Source organism: Typopeltis vanoorti, chromosome 7 (genome assembly GCF_054136105.1).
Source record: "Typopeltis vanoorti isolate ZY-2024b chromosome 7, IOZ_Tvanoo_1.0, whole genome shotgun sequence".
In the NCBI taxonomy this organism is placed as follows: domain Eukaryota; kingdom Metazoa; phylum Arthropoda; class Arachnida; order Uropygi; family Thelyphonidae; genus Typopeltis; species Typopeltis vanoorti.
In genome coordinates, this window is record NC_143555.1 from 11690796 (window position 1) to 11708334 (window position 17539).

At 36.4% G+C, this 17539-nt stretch overlaps 1 protein-coding gene across 1 annotated transcript in view; it reads left to right on the plus strand.

Moving 5' to 3' along the window:
• Positions 1 to 17539, plus strand: part of LOC150104484 (RIMS-binding protein 2-like) — a 635427-nt gene that overhangs the window by 313089 nt on the left and 304799 nt on the right. Inside the window, exons 9-10 of the mRNA XM_090395563.1 lie at positions 85 to 246; positions 9694 to 9825. Of these exons, the coding sequence (XP_090251689.1) occupies positions 85 to 246; positions 9694 to 9825 (294 nt within the window). The remainder of the gene's footprint in view (positions 1 to 84; positions 247 to 9693; positions 9826 to 17539) is intronic.

A 17539-nucleotide genomic window follows, 5' to 3' on the forward strand; every position in this document is an offset into this window, starting at 1 on the left:
CCTAAGAATTCTATTTTTTTTTTTTGTAATAATAAAACTAATACATTTGTTTTAAAACTGATAAATTTATTTTATCTCTTATAGATGTACCACTTGCTCCTACCTGTGTTAAGGCTTTGCACATTTCTTCCACTTCAGCGGTCATAACTTGGCTTCCCAGTAATAGTAATTTTCAACATGTTGTTGCCATAAATAGTGTTGAAGTAAAAGTGGTGAAGCCTGGTGTATTTTTACATAAAATAACAGGTGAGTTTATCTACACAAAAAATTGAAATATTAAATAACAAAACTTTATGCGAAATTTTTTGTTTAAATGTTATTGGTTTGCAGGCACCTGTAAATAAAAGTTTCCATCACTTGTGTGCTGTAATGATAATTTTGATAGTTAATAGTAATTAAAACAGTGGTAACTAATGATTAATTTTTAAGAGTCACTTTTGATTGACATCATCACAGATAATCTTCAGTGTGATGATTAGTATAAGTACACACACAAAGGAAGAAAAGCTGTGAATACTTCAAACTGAAGTTTTTCATTCGTATTCATTATGAGTTTAATGATAAAAAAAGCAGATATCTAAATTATCTTAATCAATGCCAGGTATAAGTAATCTTTAACAAAAAGAGGAAGCTAATTTTTTAATTGTTATTATTATTATTATTATTCAGGCCTCCATAGAGTCATCAGACTCGTCGCGGGATGTCCTTCCTAGAAAATACAAAGTCTTACCATTCCTTGAACTCATTGACCGTTCTTGCTCTCACCACTCTCTCAGGCAATGCATTCCATGGTACCTCCACACAAAGAAACCACTCATCATCCTCTTGCTTACAGTTTCCTTTCATAGGAAAGGAAGCTGTAAGAAAGAAGGTGATGGCCTCTTGTCATTGCCACCAAGTGAAAGAACTCCCTAGTGTCCACCCTATAACTGCCTCTCAACACTTTAAAAGTCTTGTTCATATCACCTCTCATTCTTTTATCCACCAAACTCTGCAGTCCACATTCCCTCAGTCGATCCGTATAACTGACATTGTACAGTCCTGAAACCATCTGTGTTATACACCTCTGAACCCTTTCCACAGTTAATTATCCCCTTCAAATCCTGGAGACCAAATTTGAGAACAGTAGTCTAAGCATGGTCTGATCAGGGTCTTATACAACAGAATGATAACTCTTTTATCTCTGCAGGTCAGCATCCTTCTCAGTATTGCAGCAATCCTCTAGGTTACCTTCACCACTTTGCAATATGCTCCCTGAATTTCAGTTTTCTATCAATCATCACCCCCAGTTCTCTTGTCTCCCCCTACTTCCTCCAGTACAGCTCCTCAATCAAGTATATATAGCCTCCCACTGATGTATCCCAAACTTCCAGATTTTACATTTTGCTGCATTCAACTGTTATCCCCATTCATTTACCCATCTGTCTAGTTTATTCAAATCCTCTTGCAGGGCCACAACATCTGTATTATTACCAATAACCCTTCCCAGATTCACATAATCTGCAAACAACTGAATAACCCCTTGCAATCCATTGACAGTGTCATTGATATATAAGTTAAACAATACACGTCCCAGTACTGAGTCCTGTGGAACCTCACTTGTAACCTTCTGCTTCCTTGATGTTGCCCCACCATACACAACTCTCTGTTACCTATCAGACAGCCAATCATGAATCCAGTTGACTAACCTGACATCTAAACCCATCTGCTGTAACTTAAATATCAGCTTGTCATGTGGCACCCTGCCAAATGCCTTTCACTGCTACTCTCTCCTCATCACTTTATTATAAAAGGCAATCATATTACTTAAACTGGAGTGCTCCTTAACAAATCCATATTGATTCTCACAGACAACATTACCCTCATCTGCTCAATGCAGTATATAGACCCTCATTAATTTCTCCAAGATCTTAACAAATACTGATGAAACACAAACTGGCCTATAATTAGACACTTCCAGTCTGCTACCGCTCTTGTGCAGTGGCACTATCGTACCTTCCTTTCATTCCTTGGGTACCTTTCCCGCAGCCAGACTTTTATTGAAGAGCCAGGTCAACGGAGCTGTCAGTTCTTTATCACATTCTCTCAAAACCCATGTTGAAATACCATCCAGTCCCACTGCTTTACTGACATCCGGAGTACTCAGTATTTGGAACACACTCTCTCCTCTTGCACTTCTAAATCTTGAACCTGCCCTATCCCTCTAGTATTGAAACATACTTCTCCAGGATTAAATATTCCAAAATTGCTCGTTGAACAAGTCCACTATATCCTCTGCATCAGTCACTGTTCCCATTTTTATCCCACAATGTCATTCTTCTACAATCCTTTCTGTTCCTACTGTACACAAATTAAAAAATTCCCTAGGATTTTCTTTGGATCTTAGTGACAATCTCCTCTCATATTCCAGCTTTGCCTTCTTCACCATACTATCTCCTGGCCTGAGTCTTATATTCTTTATGCATCTGCTCTCCACCCCTCTCCTTATATCTCTTCCATAATCTCTTTTTCACCTGCAGTTTCTGTTTGATATTGTTTGTCATCCACTTTACACCAAATTGTGTCATTTTTTCACTTGTATTATACATATCACTGTGTATAATGTATGTTCTAATAAATATTCCTTCACAATTTCCCAAGCACTGATGATATCTCACCCTTCCAATTCCTCCCTCCATGGAACTGCCCCAAGTTGATATATAAGACTATTATAATCACCTGCCTTATAATTCCACATATGTTCCCTTTTCTTTGATTCTCCTGCATATTTATTCATCTTCCATGTCAAAACCACATGGTCACTCTCTCCAACTGGGGGGAGAGATGTCATCTCAGTTATTATCAGTTCTTCTGATGCCATGACCAAATCCAAAACTCTTGAACCTCTTGTTCCCTCTATTACCTGTTGCCTAAGATATTTTTCCCTCAAGAATTGTAGCAATTCCATCCCTTTATTACTACATGCAGTTTCCTCTTCCCAATTTATACTGCTGTTGTTAAAATCTCCCATAATTATCAAATTATCATTCTTCTTGCATTTGAAAAGCTGAACTGCCTAAACATCTCCTATTCCTCACCCTCTATGCTCCTTGGATTGTAGCAATACCCCACTAAATATCCTGGCTTGCCCACCTCTACCTCACACCATATGCTTTCAAAATCATTAGTGTCACTGCTTTCCAAAGCCTCCACTCTTAGAGGACATAAGTCATCTCTTATCATATGCAGTACTCCAACACTATGTTTCCCCCTCCTGTCCTGCCAAAAAATGTTGTACCCTGCTACTTCTATTCCTGTTATTATGTCATCTTCCATGAACCATGTTTCTGTGATTCCAATAATCTTTGTCCAGGCTGATGCTATCAGCACCACCAATTCATAAATTATAAAAATAAATAAGTATAAAGTATAAAAATGTCACTGCTTCTATACTTATCATTATTCCCTGCAGACCGCACTGAACTCAGTCTTACCTGATTTCCCCCTTCCCCCAAGCACCCATTCCCACAAGAGGCCACCCCTGCTACCATCCGCCCTGGGAATTCTAGTTTACCTGCTTGACATACCGACTTGTTCAGAAAACAGCAATCTCTCCAGCTGTTTACATCCTTCCTCATTCAAATGTTTCAAAATCATTAGTGCCATTGCCTTCCAGAACCTCCACTCTTAGAGTGGAAATGTATGCAATCTCTTGCATACATTTCCTTTCTGTCCTCAAATGCCCTCCACATATTCCAATCCTCTCTTCTGGCACATTCTGGCTATTATGCTATCCATTATTACTGCTAAGTTCCTCCTTATCATACCTGGGTTAAACACACACACAATCTTTCCTCTGTGCGTTTTCTTTTGTACAACCTCAAGCATGAATTTAGATGATCTCTAGCCACTCGATTTATGCTGCCTCCCAAGTCATTCATGCCTACCATCACAATTATTTCATCCACCCTTTCATCCACTCAATTGCCCATAGCTACACTTTCTTTTTCCTCCAGGCAAACACTCCTCTATCATCCTATCTTGCACACCATGGATCATCTAGTCTCCATGCATCACACATGTAACCACTCTGTTCCTTGATTGCTCACCTGCATCCCTCATTCTCTCCTCTCTAATCCTTTATCTCAGTGTTTCTCTTCTTACCTGCTCTCCTGGCATCACTGTATCCCTGGTTCCAGCACTCCTGCTCATTCTTCTCTCATTTCCTCTCTTCTACTGTTTCTATTCTCTCCTCTTCTATCCTTCCCATACTCTCTCATTCCCTCTCTTTTACTGTTTCTATTCTTTTTCTCTTCTGTCATTCCCATAACTCTCTCTCTCTCATTCCCTGTCTTCTACTGTTTCTATTCTCTCCTCTTCTATCCTTCCCATACTTCTCATTCTCATTCCTGTTCTACTGCTCCTATTCTCTACTCTTCTATCATTCCCATACCTCTTTATCGTTCCCTCTCTCTTCTACTGTTTCTATTCTCTCCTCTTCTATCATTCCCATCTCTCTCTCTCTCCCCCTCTCCTCTGATTTGCCTTGCATTCCTCTCTTCCATTCGCCTACTCTCATCTTTCATACTCCTCATCTCATTCTCGAGACATTCCACCTCCTCTTTGAACTCATCTATCTCTCTCTCTCTCTCTGCAAGTTAGTCACTCTTACTCGCCATTCATCCTTCCAATTAAGACCATCTCCGAAACCTTCACAATCGTTCATACCTTCCACACTCCACACTCTTAATTTTTCATTCATATTTCGCTCGTTATTCTCAGCTGTGAAACTACTCGTCTTTCAAGATTCTCCTGCTCCTGACGCAATGAGGTCAGATATTATAACATCTAACTCATTGAATTCTCCCATTGGCAACATTTTGCGCATATATACCCACTCCTCCTTCAGTCACCAGCCTCATATCCATCTGCTGGACACATACCTGCCACAAAATCCTTTACTATGTTTATCAAAAGAGAGTCCTTGAATATGGGAGGACTTGGTGACACTCCACTTGTAATTGGAGCTGTGGCTGCTGCCATCATTAACTTAGTGCCAAGGAACTACTACAACTAAATGCTAAATTCTAAATACTACTACAACTAAATGCTAAATTCTAAATACTACTACAACTAAATGCTAAATACTATTATATGCTATTGGGTCGTCCTATCTTGTTAATTGATCCATTTAAGTTGGTTAGTTGGATCTATTCTTATTTCTTTAAATTCCGTTTTTATTTTGTTAGATGCTGATTGATACTGATCCGAATATAAGGAAATTTATATTATCCTGCACTACCCTATATTCAGATTAGTCTATATAACACAGAGGAATCAATCATCAACTAACTTTTGCAATCTCACTATATACAGGCCGAGGTTAATATTATCATTTAAGGCTTCCGTAAGGTTCGAATAAATTTTATGAGCGGTGCAATGGAGAAAAATCAGGCAAACAACAAATTGAATTCAATAAAATAAACATTTTAATCAAGGTTATAAAACATGTACATTTAAGCATAATTTTCTAAGCAAGATAATCTAATTGAACAATTTTCAAAATATCTCTGAGACACTAGTAGCCTTTTGGTTTGGTTTAAAGATTGAAGTTAAATTTGCAGATCTTATTCTCCAATGCTTAAATACTATTATCACAACTTGTCTCTATTCAATGAGATAATTCAATCTTTTATACATCAACTTAGTTCAAATACTCATAACAAACATAAAACATTAGGCATTAAACATTCAGCTGTCAATTCTATATTCTTCCGAATAATTGAAAATGGTTCGCACAGTTCAATATTCCAGAATTTTACAGTAATTATTCTTAAGGTAGAATTTTCTAATTCTCTCTTAGTCAACAAACACTTAATTTAATTATGAGGTAGTTATCATTTCAAGGGGGAAACACTTTAAAGCTCCATACTTCGGCTATTTTTAGTAGAACGCCACAGTTAATGTTAAGATATATCAGGCGGAGCTAACTCTTATTTCTTCACACTGAAATACAAAAAGGATTGCTCTTACCGGGTTCACCTTTTACACACTGGATTTACTATAGGCACACTTAAAACTGTAGTTAACTATTACTTTGAAGTAACACTATTCAAAAGAAATCTTCACTATAATAACTGAAATATTAAACATAGAGTTTCACAAGTCTTGACACACTCGTTTTAGGTAATCTACTTATTCCTTATTTTCTTCTAAGCATTAAATTCAGCTTTGCACTATTCTTCCTCAAAAATATTGGAATTCGTCGTAATTTTAGAATTCTGTAGAAATATTCCGAATTGCCTATTAATTCCCAGTCTTTTCTTAATCAATTTACGGCATTTCCAAATCCCCTTACTGCCACCTGTTACTTCCTTCTTGCTGTCCTGAATGCTTCTCTCCCTATTTACTTTCGTTTTCCAATTAAATACGTTCATTCTTCCCACCAAAATCCGGTTCTAACCAGTTCCACTTACATCTACTCTTCTTTCCATATACATTGCCTTTTCATGTTCTAAACATGTGCTGACTAAAACAAACTTTGTTTCTCCTTCTGCAGCCAGTCAAATTCAGTCAGAAGAATTACATAAAATCACTCTTACGTACAGAAACAAAATAAAAGGATATTTTACAATCCATATAATATACATTTAAATATGATAAATACTAATTCTTATAATATATTTGCACAGCTTCTTATAATATTAACACAGGAATAAATAAAATAAATTGAATGACATTTTAACACAGAGTTCTTTCATTACTAATACATATCTCAAAATTATATAATTAAACAGTAATAAATGAACTCAAAGTAATTATATGAATATTAATTTACAAGCAAGAGATTAACATCAAATAATATTTACAAGTCTTGCTTAAGTTATGGCAGATTATGTTAAATGTGAATGAAGAGTTATAATTACCAAATACCTTCATTCACAATTTAACAACGCTCTACTGTAAGCTAATTTACTTATGCTTTACTACAAGTATAAACTATATTTACTATACTAAATAACAAAACCTTATCTTCTCTTCCACCGCAGATGTATCCAACTCTGACCTTGCCTTCTCAGTAACCCAAAAATAACACAATCTAACGAGTTCAAGGCAAGGTATGATAGATACTGTGAGAATGTAATCGCATAGTTGTGTGGACATGATGTTTAGGGCCTCCCTCGATGAGTCTAAAGACTCCTGGAGTTGCCCGAAATAATAATAATAATAATAATAACAACAACTAACGTCCAAAAGCAGCACCATTAAAGAACACTGGGGTTGCTGACAAAAAAAAAGTAGCACAATTCATGACAGAGTTGCACTATACACCATTTAAAAAACACTTTTTTTTTTACTACAGCTCAAATCCACCGCCACGTGCTTCAGCGATTCTATAATGTCACCCATAATGATCACTCATTTCTTGCTAACTAGGCCAATTTGCCTATACATTTCCTTCTCATTACCCTCCATATTACGAGATCTATAGCAACACCCAACTAAATATTTCATCCTGTTTACCTCCACCTCACACTATACTGCCTCAAAACTGTGGACACTATTTGCACCTTGCAAATCCACCTTAGATGGGAACAACTCATCTGCTACTATCAACAGTACTCCTCGTCCCTTTCTTCGCTGTCTTCACAAAAAACATTATATCCGTTTATTTCTGTCAGGATGTCATCATCATCTAACCATGTATCGCTTATACACAATTTTGGACGAATAAACTCAAGCAAAGCAACAATTTTGTTCCCCTTATTTCAAATACTTCTAGCATTAGTAAATAAACATAAGAAATCTTTACTGGTTCTACAAGTCCTACGAATGTCACCTCTCCGATGTGACTCTTCAATACCTTCCCCAGTCACTTCCTCTATAATACCACCAATTCTACAACTTTCCTCACACCTAAACTCTCCCCACCTATCCTGGACCATCATAATTTGTGTTTACCTGCTCACATACTTACCTCTGAATCCAGCATCCGCATGTTTCATAAAGTGTCTCCCCGTTGGAAGTTTATTTTGCACTTGGTTAGACTATAATAAATTTAGTTTAATCTTTTATCCAAGTGTAAGCAAACAAAGTTTGCCTGAAAATATCTTCAGAACTGAGGTAAGGTGGTACATCCCTTGGCAACTTGTAGCAAAGGTGGAACAAGCTCTTATCACTTCTTGTCTCAGTATCTCCCATAATGCAAAGCACATCTCCTTGCAGACATGTATACTGCCATGCATTAAGGGAAGGCCCACTACCCAGACCGGTTTCGACCTTTATTGAGGTCTTGTCAGTGGGAGGCAGACCCAGACTGGTGATACTAAGGCAAAAGCAACGGAGAGGTCATATTTACCTATACGAGTTGCCAACCGGTTTACCACCTTATTAAATTACTCTGGATTTAGAGAAAGATGTTGGAAGTTTATTTTGCACTTGGTTAGACTATGATAAATTTAGTTTAATCCTTTATCCAAGTGTACTACCTTGCCTCAGTCCTGAAGATATTTTCAGGCGCAAACTTTGTTTGCTTACACTTGGATAAAGGATTAAACTTAATTTATTATAGTCTAACCAAGTGCAAAATAAACTTCCAACATCTTTCTCTAAATCCAGAGTAATTTAATAATAAGGTGGTACACTGGTTGGCAACTCATATAGGTCAATATGACCTCTCCATTGCTTTTGCCTTAGTGTCACCACTCTGAGTTTGCCTCCCACTGATGAGACCTCAATAAAGGTCAAAACCGGTCTGGGTAGTGGCCCTTTCCTTAATGCATGACAGTATACATGTCCGCAAAGAGATGTGCTTTGCATTATGGGAGATACTGAGAAAAGGAGTGATGAGAGCTTGGTCCACCTTTGCTACGAATTGCCAAGGGATGTACCACCTTACCTCAGTCCTGAAGATATTTTCAGGCGCACACTTTGTTTGCTTACACTTGGATAAAGGATTAAACTAAATTTATTAAAGTGTCTTCCCATTTACCCGGACTGCCCCCGTTTCCCTGTTTATGTTGTGCTACTACTCTCTAATTTACTTCATTCATGATATATTCACCTCTCCATTTGCAAGTGAGCAAATACCTCTCGCTACCCTGCATTTTTGCTCTTTCATATCACCTTGCACCACCTCAGATCTATTCATTACAGTCATTACCTCTCCTGCCAGCAACAATCTCTCCAGCTGACTCACACCAAAACCATTTAAATGCAGCCCATCTTCTTTATACAATTCCATCTGTCTCTCAAATCATAATGATGATGATAATAATAATAAATATCAGCAGCTTATATGTTGAGATGAATACAGAGTAGTCCATTTGCTATTATGCACTATGCATAATTTCTGTAATTCATTATTAATTAGTATTTGGAAAATCTTAGATTTGAGCAGATATGAATGCTCTTTGTGAGAAGAATTTCTCTTTATGGACTATGCCCCAAAAATAATTAATTAAACTAAGAAATAAATGATATTTTTAGATTTATTAATTTATTAGTATTAATTTTTTTCTCTGAAAAATCAGTTTATATTTTATTAAATACAGTTTATTATATCACATTTTTTTATAAATCAAGCTAAGTAAACAAGAGTTTATCTTCTTCTTTGAAATTAAAGTTTTTTGGGAAGTTCAGCTGTATATTCTTTTGAGTTCTAATAAATGTGCAGACTATTAGTTTTTTATGTTTTTTTAAACTTATTTCAAGGACTTTCACCTAACACCATGTATCGAGCATCAGTAAGGGTGAAACCTGGCAGATTGCTGTACAATGATGAGAAAAACCCTAAAAAGCTAGATTCCCTGATTAGCTATGTTGAATTCAAAACTCTTCCTAAAGGTAGATATGACACTTCTGTATTATGAAATTTCTTTATTATTACTTACCATTCTCCCTACTACTGCTGACTATTGTACTGTAGTGTAGGAAATAACAGGAAGAAAATAAGACTAAACCTAGGTGGATTAATGCATTTAAAAAAGCACCTTATACGACCAAAATATAAGATCTGACTATAAACAATAAATTACATGATAACCACAGCAATTATCTTTGATGAAATCAAAGTACAGATATTATTTCATACTGAAAATAAAAGTACATTATCAGTGTGATGATGTGTAGAAACAAGCAAATCAAAGAAACGAGAATCCAAGGCATATACAGCAGTCGGTGGTTTTATCAATTAAAAACTGTTGCCGTATGCTAGAAATTAATACGGTTATAGTTTTTAATCAATAAGAAAATATATGGGAATGAGATGATACTTCTTCAAAATTCTACCAATCAGTTCAGAGATGCCAGAAATATAAGGGATTGGAACCTTGGGGTCTGTTGAAGAATCCTGAGGTGTTGGAACGTAGAAATCAGTTATCTGCTGGATTTGATTAGGGTTATAATGATTAAATTCATTAACATTTTGACAGTGAGAAGTTCTTGTTGTAATCTTGAGGGAGAGGTGCACACATTGTGTGTTCTATTAATTAAAGACTTGATAAAGCCAATTTTTTGATAGGTGTGATGAGAAGACTTTTGATGAATGCATATGCATGTAAAGGTAGGTTTTCGATAAACACTGGTTGATAAATTACCAGAGGCTTTGCGTGTAAGATGGATGTCCAAAAATGGTAAACTACCAGCCTTTTCTTTTTCCATGGTGAATTGAATGTGTGGGTGAAGGTCTGTTGTAGGAAAGTGGTAAGTTCATTTTCAGAATGAGCCCAAACAGCAAAGACATCATCAACACAACAAAACCAGTGAGAGTTGGGGATGAATGGATGACCTACATTCACAGGCAGATACATTCGTCAAAAGTCTGCTCATCACACCTCTCAAAAAAATTAGTGTTATCAAGTCTTTAATTAATAGAGCACATAATGTATCCTTCTCTCCCTCAAGCTTACAACAAGAACTTCTCACTATCAAAATGTTAATGGAATTTAATTGTTACAATCCTAATCAAATCCAGCAGATTATTGATTCCTATGTTTCAACACCTCAGGATTCTTCAACAGACTGCAGGGTTCCAATCCCTTATATTTCTGGCATCTCTGAACCGATTGGTAGAATTTTGAAGAAGTATCATCTCATTCCCACATATTTTCCTGTCAACAAAATTTCTCATCTGTTGCCATCAACAAGAGACAAACTGTCATCTCTATCATTAGCTAGAAAAGTTGTGGAGCCCTTTTACATCAGCCAAATCTGAATTGGAATGATTGCCTTTCTCCCAAAAGTTTGGGAGATTCTTATTTTATGTAACCATCAAAAATAGTTTTTAATAATATTATTTATTAATATTATTTTCTAGCACACAGCAACAGTTTTTAATTGGTAAACCACCAGCTGCTGTATGTATCTTGTATTCCTGTTTTCTTTGATTTGCTTGTTTTGACTCACTGATGATGTCCTGTTATTTTCAGTATGAAATATTTGTACTTTGATTTCATTAAAGTTAATTACTGTGGTTATCGTGTAATTTATTGTTTATAGTCATGCCACAGGTACCTTTAAAGATTAGAAATAATGACTTTATCATAACCCTGAAAAATAACAGAGCAATTTGGATAAACAAATTATGTAATAATAATGTATACTTATCATTTATTACTCTCATGGTATCCATTATACCTCTCCCTTTCCTGTGGGGTACCTGTTCGTGGTGGAGGGAACTTCCCCATTATGTACCAGCCATTTTCATTGTTCCTCTTTTTCTTGATTTTGCTCTTGTATTCTTCACTCTATTTCTCCTGAGTATTTCTTGTTTTCTTTTTTTCCAGATCACCATCACTGGGATCCATAGCCCTGCCACTATGCATATCATGTGGTGTGATTCATGGACATCTGGAAAGGAGGTTTCTGGTAGTCTTGCACTAATTTTGCCTCTGCTTTAGCAAGACAAACAGACCTGGAAGGCCTGGCCAGGACCAATCAGTTAGTGGGCAATAGTGTTGCAGTAAGTCTCAAACACTATTCAGAGTCAGGATCTAAGGCTTATCTAGCCCTGGCATTCCACTCCTGAGCATAGTCATTGCTTACCAGTCAGTAGGCATCCATGTTTTGATTCATGGTAAATGGGGAGCTCTGGCAACAAATCAAAAAAACCCTTGAGCATGAATTCTTCAAATGTTTCAGGGATCTAACAAAGACCCAACCAAGTACTGATACTGCTGATACTGTAGATACAGCATTTGGTAACAGAAGTAAGAAACGAAAGATATATGATACTAATACAAATCTACCAGTGTTTCTGATCATTCACACAAATGTAAAAAACAAATATGTAACATGTCAGGTTTCTTTATTCAAAAGGTTTAGGACTTGTAAAATCTCCCAAAAGTGTTAAGAAGTTATTGGATGATATCCTTGTGGAAACATAATGTCAACAACGTTCTGAGAAACTGCTGAGAGCACAATCAAAGGGGGAAATACCACTCATAGTAACATCTCACAAAACACTCAATGGTTGTAGAGGATTGATATATGAATGGGATCTGCTTGATGTTGCAGATAGTCACCTAGTTTCAGCCAGGAACATCAAATCATCCTTACTTTTGATACACCTAAACCTCCGACATCTATAAAAGCAAGGTATCTCAACTGTCCTGTTAGACTGTACATCCATAGTCCAGTAGTCTTGAAGTATGCTTTAAATGTCAGAAAGATGGGTATGCCCAAACTGCCTGTCATGGCCCTACCACCTTCACCTGATGTGGTAGTAAAGAGCATGATAAAATCTTGCTCTGCAAAGAAAGCTAAATGTGTCACCTATCAGGGAGATCACTCAGCTTACTCCCATGCATGTCAGAAATAGAAAGATGAAAAGGAAATTAAAACAGAACAAAATATATCATATCAGGATGCAACAAGGAACTAGCCACCACTACACCTGTTCTGAAATCCTCTGATGCTGAGAAGGTCTCAGCAAAACTGTCAACAGCATCTCATAATTTCAACATACCTGAGCTTTATGATCACGAGTGCTTCTCTCTTGAGGACACCAATCACTTCCAAAATCCAAAAATGGTTCCATTTAATGAAAACCCACATGTCAAAAAAATTATGGTGAGGATAACCCTTACAGATAAACTAGCAGACACAGAAATCCCCATGGAAGAATGGATACTTCAGTATCTGCTGAAAGTAACTTGAACTTGCCCTGAGATCCCGACACACCCAGTAATGTACTGGATATTTTTCCAGAGGAATAGACAGACAGTGGTCATCAGAACTCCCCAAAATCTAATGAGAGATATAAACCTGACATGGGTAAGTCCTCAAACTTTCAGAAATCAGACAAGTCCCTGAAACCTAAACAGTAGAAAAATTTCTATAATAGAACCGTTGTTGGTTTTAGCAAAATATCAATCATATTAAGATTTTACTGCAGAAACACAACCCTTTCTGTTTCTGTCTGCAGAAAGCATATTTAAGATTCAACGAGGATCTTAAATATGCTTTCTGTTGCATACAACAGTACACAAGGACAGAACCCGAGATGGTCTGCTCATGGAGGAGTAGCTATACTAGTAGACTTAGACATTCATATTCCTTTCCACCATGTCCAGTTTAATACTGCTCTGGAAGCAGTAGTGATTCCCTTATCTGTGGGATTTCTTATTACAGTATGTTCAATTTTTTACCATTGAGTGCTTAGTTAAATGAAATCGATCTTGATAACTTTATCTTGCAAATTCTGAACACATATTTCTTCTGGGTGATTTCAATGGGCACAGCATTCTCCAGGATGCTCACACAAATGGAAGAGGTCATATTATTGAACAAATCCTTGACCCTAATCACCTCTCTCTTTTGAATAATAGACTCAATACTTTCATCCATATGCCTACCTGCTCACATTCTGCAATTGATCTTACAGTCTGCTCTCCTGCATTTTCTGCTCCTCGCGTGGGATATGGATATCTATAGAAGTGATTACTTTTCTTGCAATTATACAATGTCTTCACATGTTCTCATGTTCATGACCTACATGTATGCCCATATGGAAAATGGATCAGGCTGAGTGGACTACTTTTTCCTACCTTGCACAATTTAATACTAATACAGTAAGTCAAACATCTATCAATGAAGCAGTAAAGTACGTAACAGACTGCATTGTCCAGCCAGTAACAGCCTAAATTCCAAAATGTTATTTCGATTTCCACTTTATCAAAAACCTTGGTATAACCTAGAATGCTAGGAAGCCAAAAAAAGATCAACATAGAGTGTGAGGTGTATTTCATAGATACCACAACCACATCAAACTTAATAGCTTTTAAACATGCTCAGGACACAGCATGTTATGTGAGACATCAGAGTCAAAAAAAGTTTGGATCCAATTTACCTCATCAGTTAATCAAATAACCAGTGCAAAGGTTGGGGATAAAATCTGAAAAATAAAAGACAGCTACATAACACACCTTTTGTCTACCTTAGACCATAATGGATGTATTATTGCTGATTCCAAAGCTATTGCAGACACTTTGGGAGAAAATTTTGCCAGAATCTCAACAGTAGCGTCATATCCTCATGAATTTTTAATATTAAAAGAGCAACAAGGAAAAACAGTGGATAAAATTTGTCTACCAATGGGGTTGAACCCTAAAATTGGCCATTCATTAAGGAGAAACTAAAAAAGATCTCTTTTGTTATTTCACTCTAGTGCAGTGGGGCATGATGACATCCATTATGAAATGATAAAACATCTTCTATCTTCTTGCATGAATCTCTTTCTCTTACTATACAACAGAGTACTTGCAGAGGAAGCATTTCCAGATTCTTGGCATAAATCAGTTTCATTTTTATCCCAAAACTAGGAAAAAATCCAATGCAAGAAAATAATTATCAACTCTTGTTCTGACCAGCTGGCTTTGTAAGATATTGGGGAAAATGGTTAATGCCAGACTTCTTTGGTATGTAGAAAGTAATGATCTTCTGTCCAATATGCAATGTGGCTTTCATAGTCATTGTTCAATTTTGGACAATGACTATGAATTTTAGAAATTTGAATAAGAGATGCATTCCTGAAGAAAGAACATCTGATTTCAGTGTTCTTTGACATGGAAAAAGCTTATGATGCAGCCTGGAGATATAGCACATTAAAAGACCTCTATAACCTGGATCACAGAGGACACCTTCCTGTATTTAATAAAATCTTTCTGTCTAGCTGAGGTTTGAAGTCAGAGTGGGACATACACTTAATCATCCATTTCATCAAGAACAGGGTGTTCACCAAGTGAATACCCCGTTCACTTCCTTCCACTGTAAGCAATACTCTACATGTTGATTACTTCCTAATTTATTATCATACTTGTAAAATGAGGGTAGTTGGACTATAGACACAGCTGGCTAGATCAGCTCATACTTTCTCCATGTGTTGTTTGACAGTACTATAAACAGACTACACATGGTTTATAAGATCAAAGCTAACTTCCTAGTGGAAGTCATCATGGCAGAAAGCACTAAAAAACAAATTACATGATATTAAGCCCGAAATTAAGCATTGGCAGTCTAGTTAATGTAGAAACAGGAGAGAGGAAGTTGTTCTTGCTAGGCTCCGCATAGGTGACAGTCATCTCACACATTCTTATTTAGTGAGGGCTGATGACCCACCTATGTGTAAAACATGTAACATGTCTTACCATTTGTCATATTCTGGTGGAGTGCCAGCACTTCACATGAGAGATGAATGAAATTTTTACTTATCTAGCCAAGTCATATACACTTAAGAAGATGCTATCAGACTCGGACAAACTCCATGACTTTTTAATTTTTTACAAATAATTAATTTATACAAACACATTTGATTATAAATTTTATTTATATGTGAATGCTGTATTGCTTAACTTAATTGTTGTACATACATATTATTTACTAATTTATCCCTGAGTATTTGTTAATACTTTGTGTACTGCTGTAACCTTCACTATGACTTTTGCTGTCCTTGTATCAGTACACCATAAACCAACCAATCAACTTATACCTTTTGAGGGTACATATCAGGAATTTGATGATGATGATGTGATTTTTATTAAATTTCAAATGTTATGTGTTATCTTTGTGAGCTCATGTTTACAGCATTCTGCTTGGGAACTTCCATATAAAAGTTGACAGGGACAGTAGCACACTCAGGATTTAATCTTGAGGGGGGGGGGGGGCGAGTTGAGTAGACAATTTGAGAATACACTACGCATCGCATATGACCTATGTCTGAGCATCTGCAATGATCGCTAATTCATAAGTAGTATAGAAATAGAAGACACGACACAACATAAATTTTCTAAAACTACTAAAAATTTTCTAGTGTTTAACTTTTTCTTTGGGGGGGGGGGGGGCTTTACCTCCCTCTGGGTATGCCATTGGTTGGGGATGCTCATATTCTGCACCTTTATGTTCTAACTAAAAGTGTAGCAAGTGACCAGTTTGTAAAACATGTGCAAATAGAGTTGTGATACCATGGAGAATTTTCTTTTAATAGAGAGATTCAGGCATATTATATATATATGTGTGTGTGTGTGTGTTTCTTTTTTTTTTTTTTTTGTAATAAATATTCAATAAATATATATGCTTATTGAAAGAGAGAATGATACTTTTTAACTTTATTCTGCATTTTCACACAATTATTTTTCAACATAATCACCTCTGTGGGCTGAACACTTTGTGCAAAATCCAGGTAGTTTCATGTGTTCATAATAATGGAACTTAAAACCTTGTTGATGATACTACATCTGTGCTACTTCTTGACTGGATCAGTGATATGATGTCTGTCTCAATCTGCTTTTTAGTTTCACAGAGAAATGGAGGTCAGCTGATGCCATCTGGACTGTATGTAGATGGCCAAGGCAGTGAAAGTGAAGGCAAGACTCTGAACTCATTTGCATGTTTATATCATATATAGTATTACTGTGTGGAGGAGGAAGTTACTGAATGTCAGGATGGACTCTTCTAATCCAAGTCTTCAGTTGTTTTTGTTGTTTTTTTCATTATTCCAACATTAGAACTCGGAGTTAAGTGACATTATCAGGCATGAATAAACAAACACACGTAATAACCACAGTAACAAGTTTTAATAAGTAAATATTTCATCCTGAGTACCTTAGGACATCGTCGTACAGTTAATCTAAACAATACTAGGAATAATATACAGTTAGGATGCATGATTACAATGGAATCCCAATATGCATGCAGTAGCGTGTTATATGGATAAATGGATACAATCTTAAAAGAACTCAAAAAATCATCAGTCACTTCCCCACACATCAACCTAGACACGAACAAGCCCGTAGGATTCCCATACCTTATGTCAAAGGCATCTCCAAACGTCTTTCAAAAATTATGAAGAAATACAAACTTGCTACTACCTACAAACCAATCAACCAGATCTATAACTTGTTACCTTCTCCTAAAGACAAACTCTCACCTCTGATGCTACCTGGCATGTACGAAGTTCCATGCTCCTGCAAATTGTCTTACTATGGACAGACAGGTAGATCCATTCATAAACACATTTTGAACATCAAGACCATATCCATATTATCAAACTGCAGAAATCTGG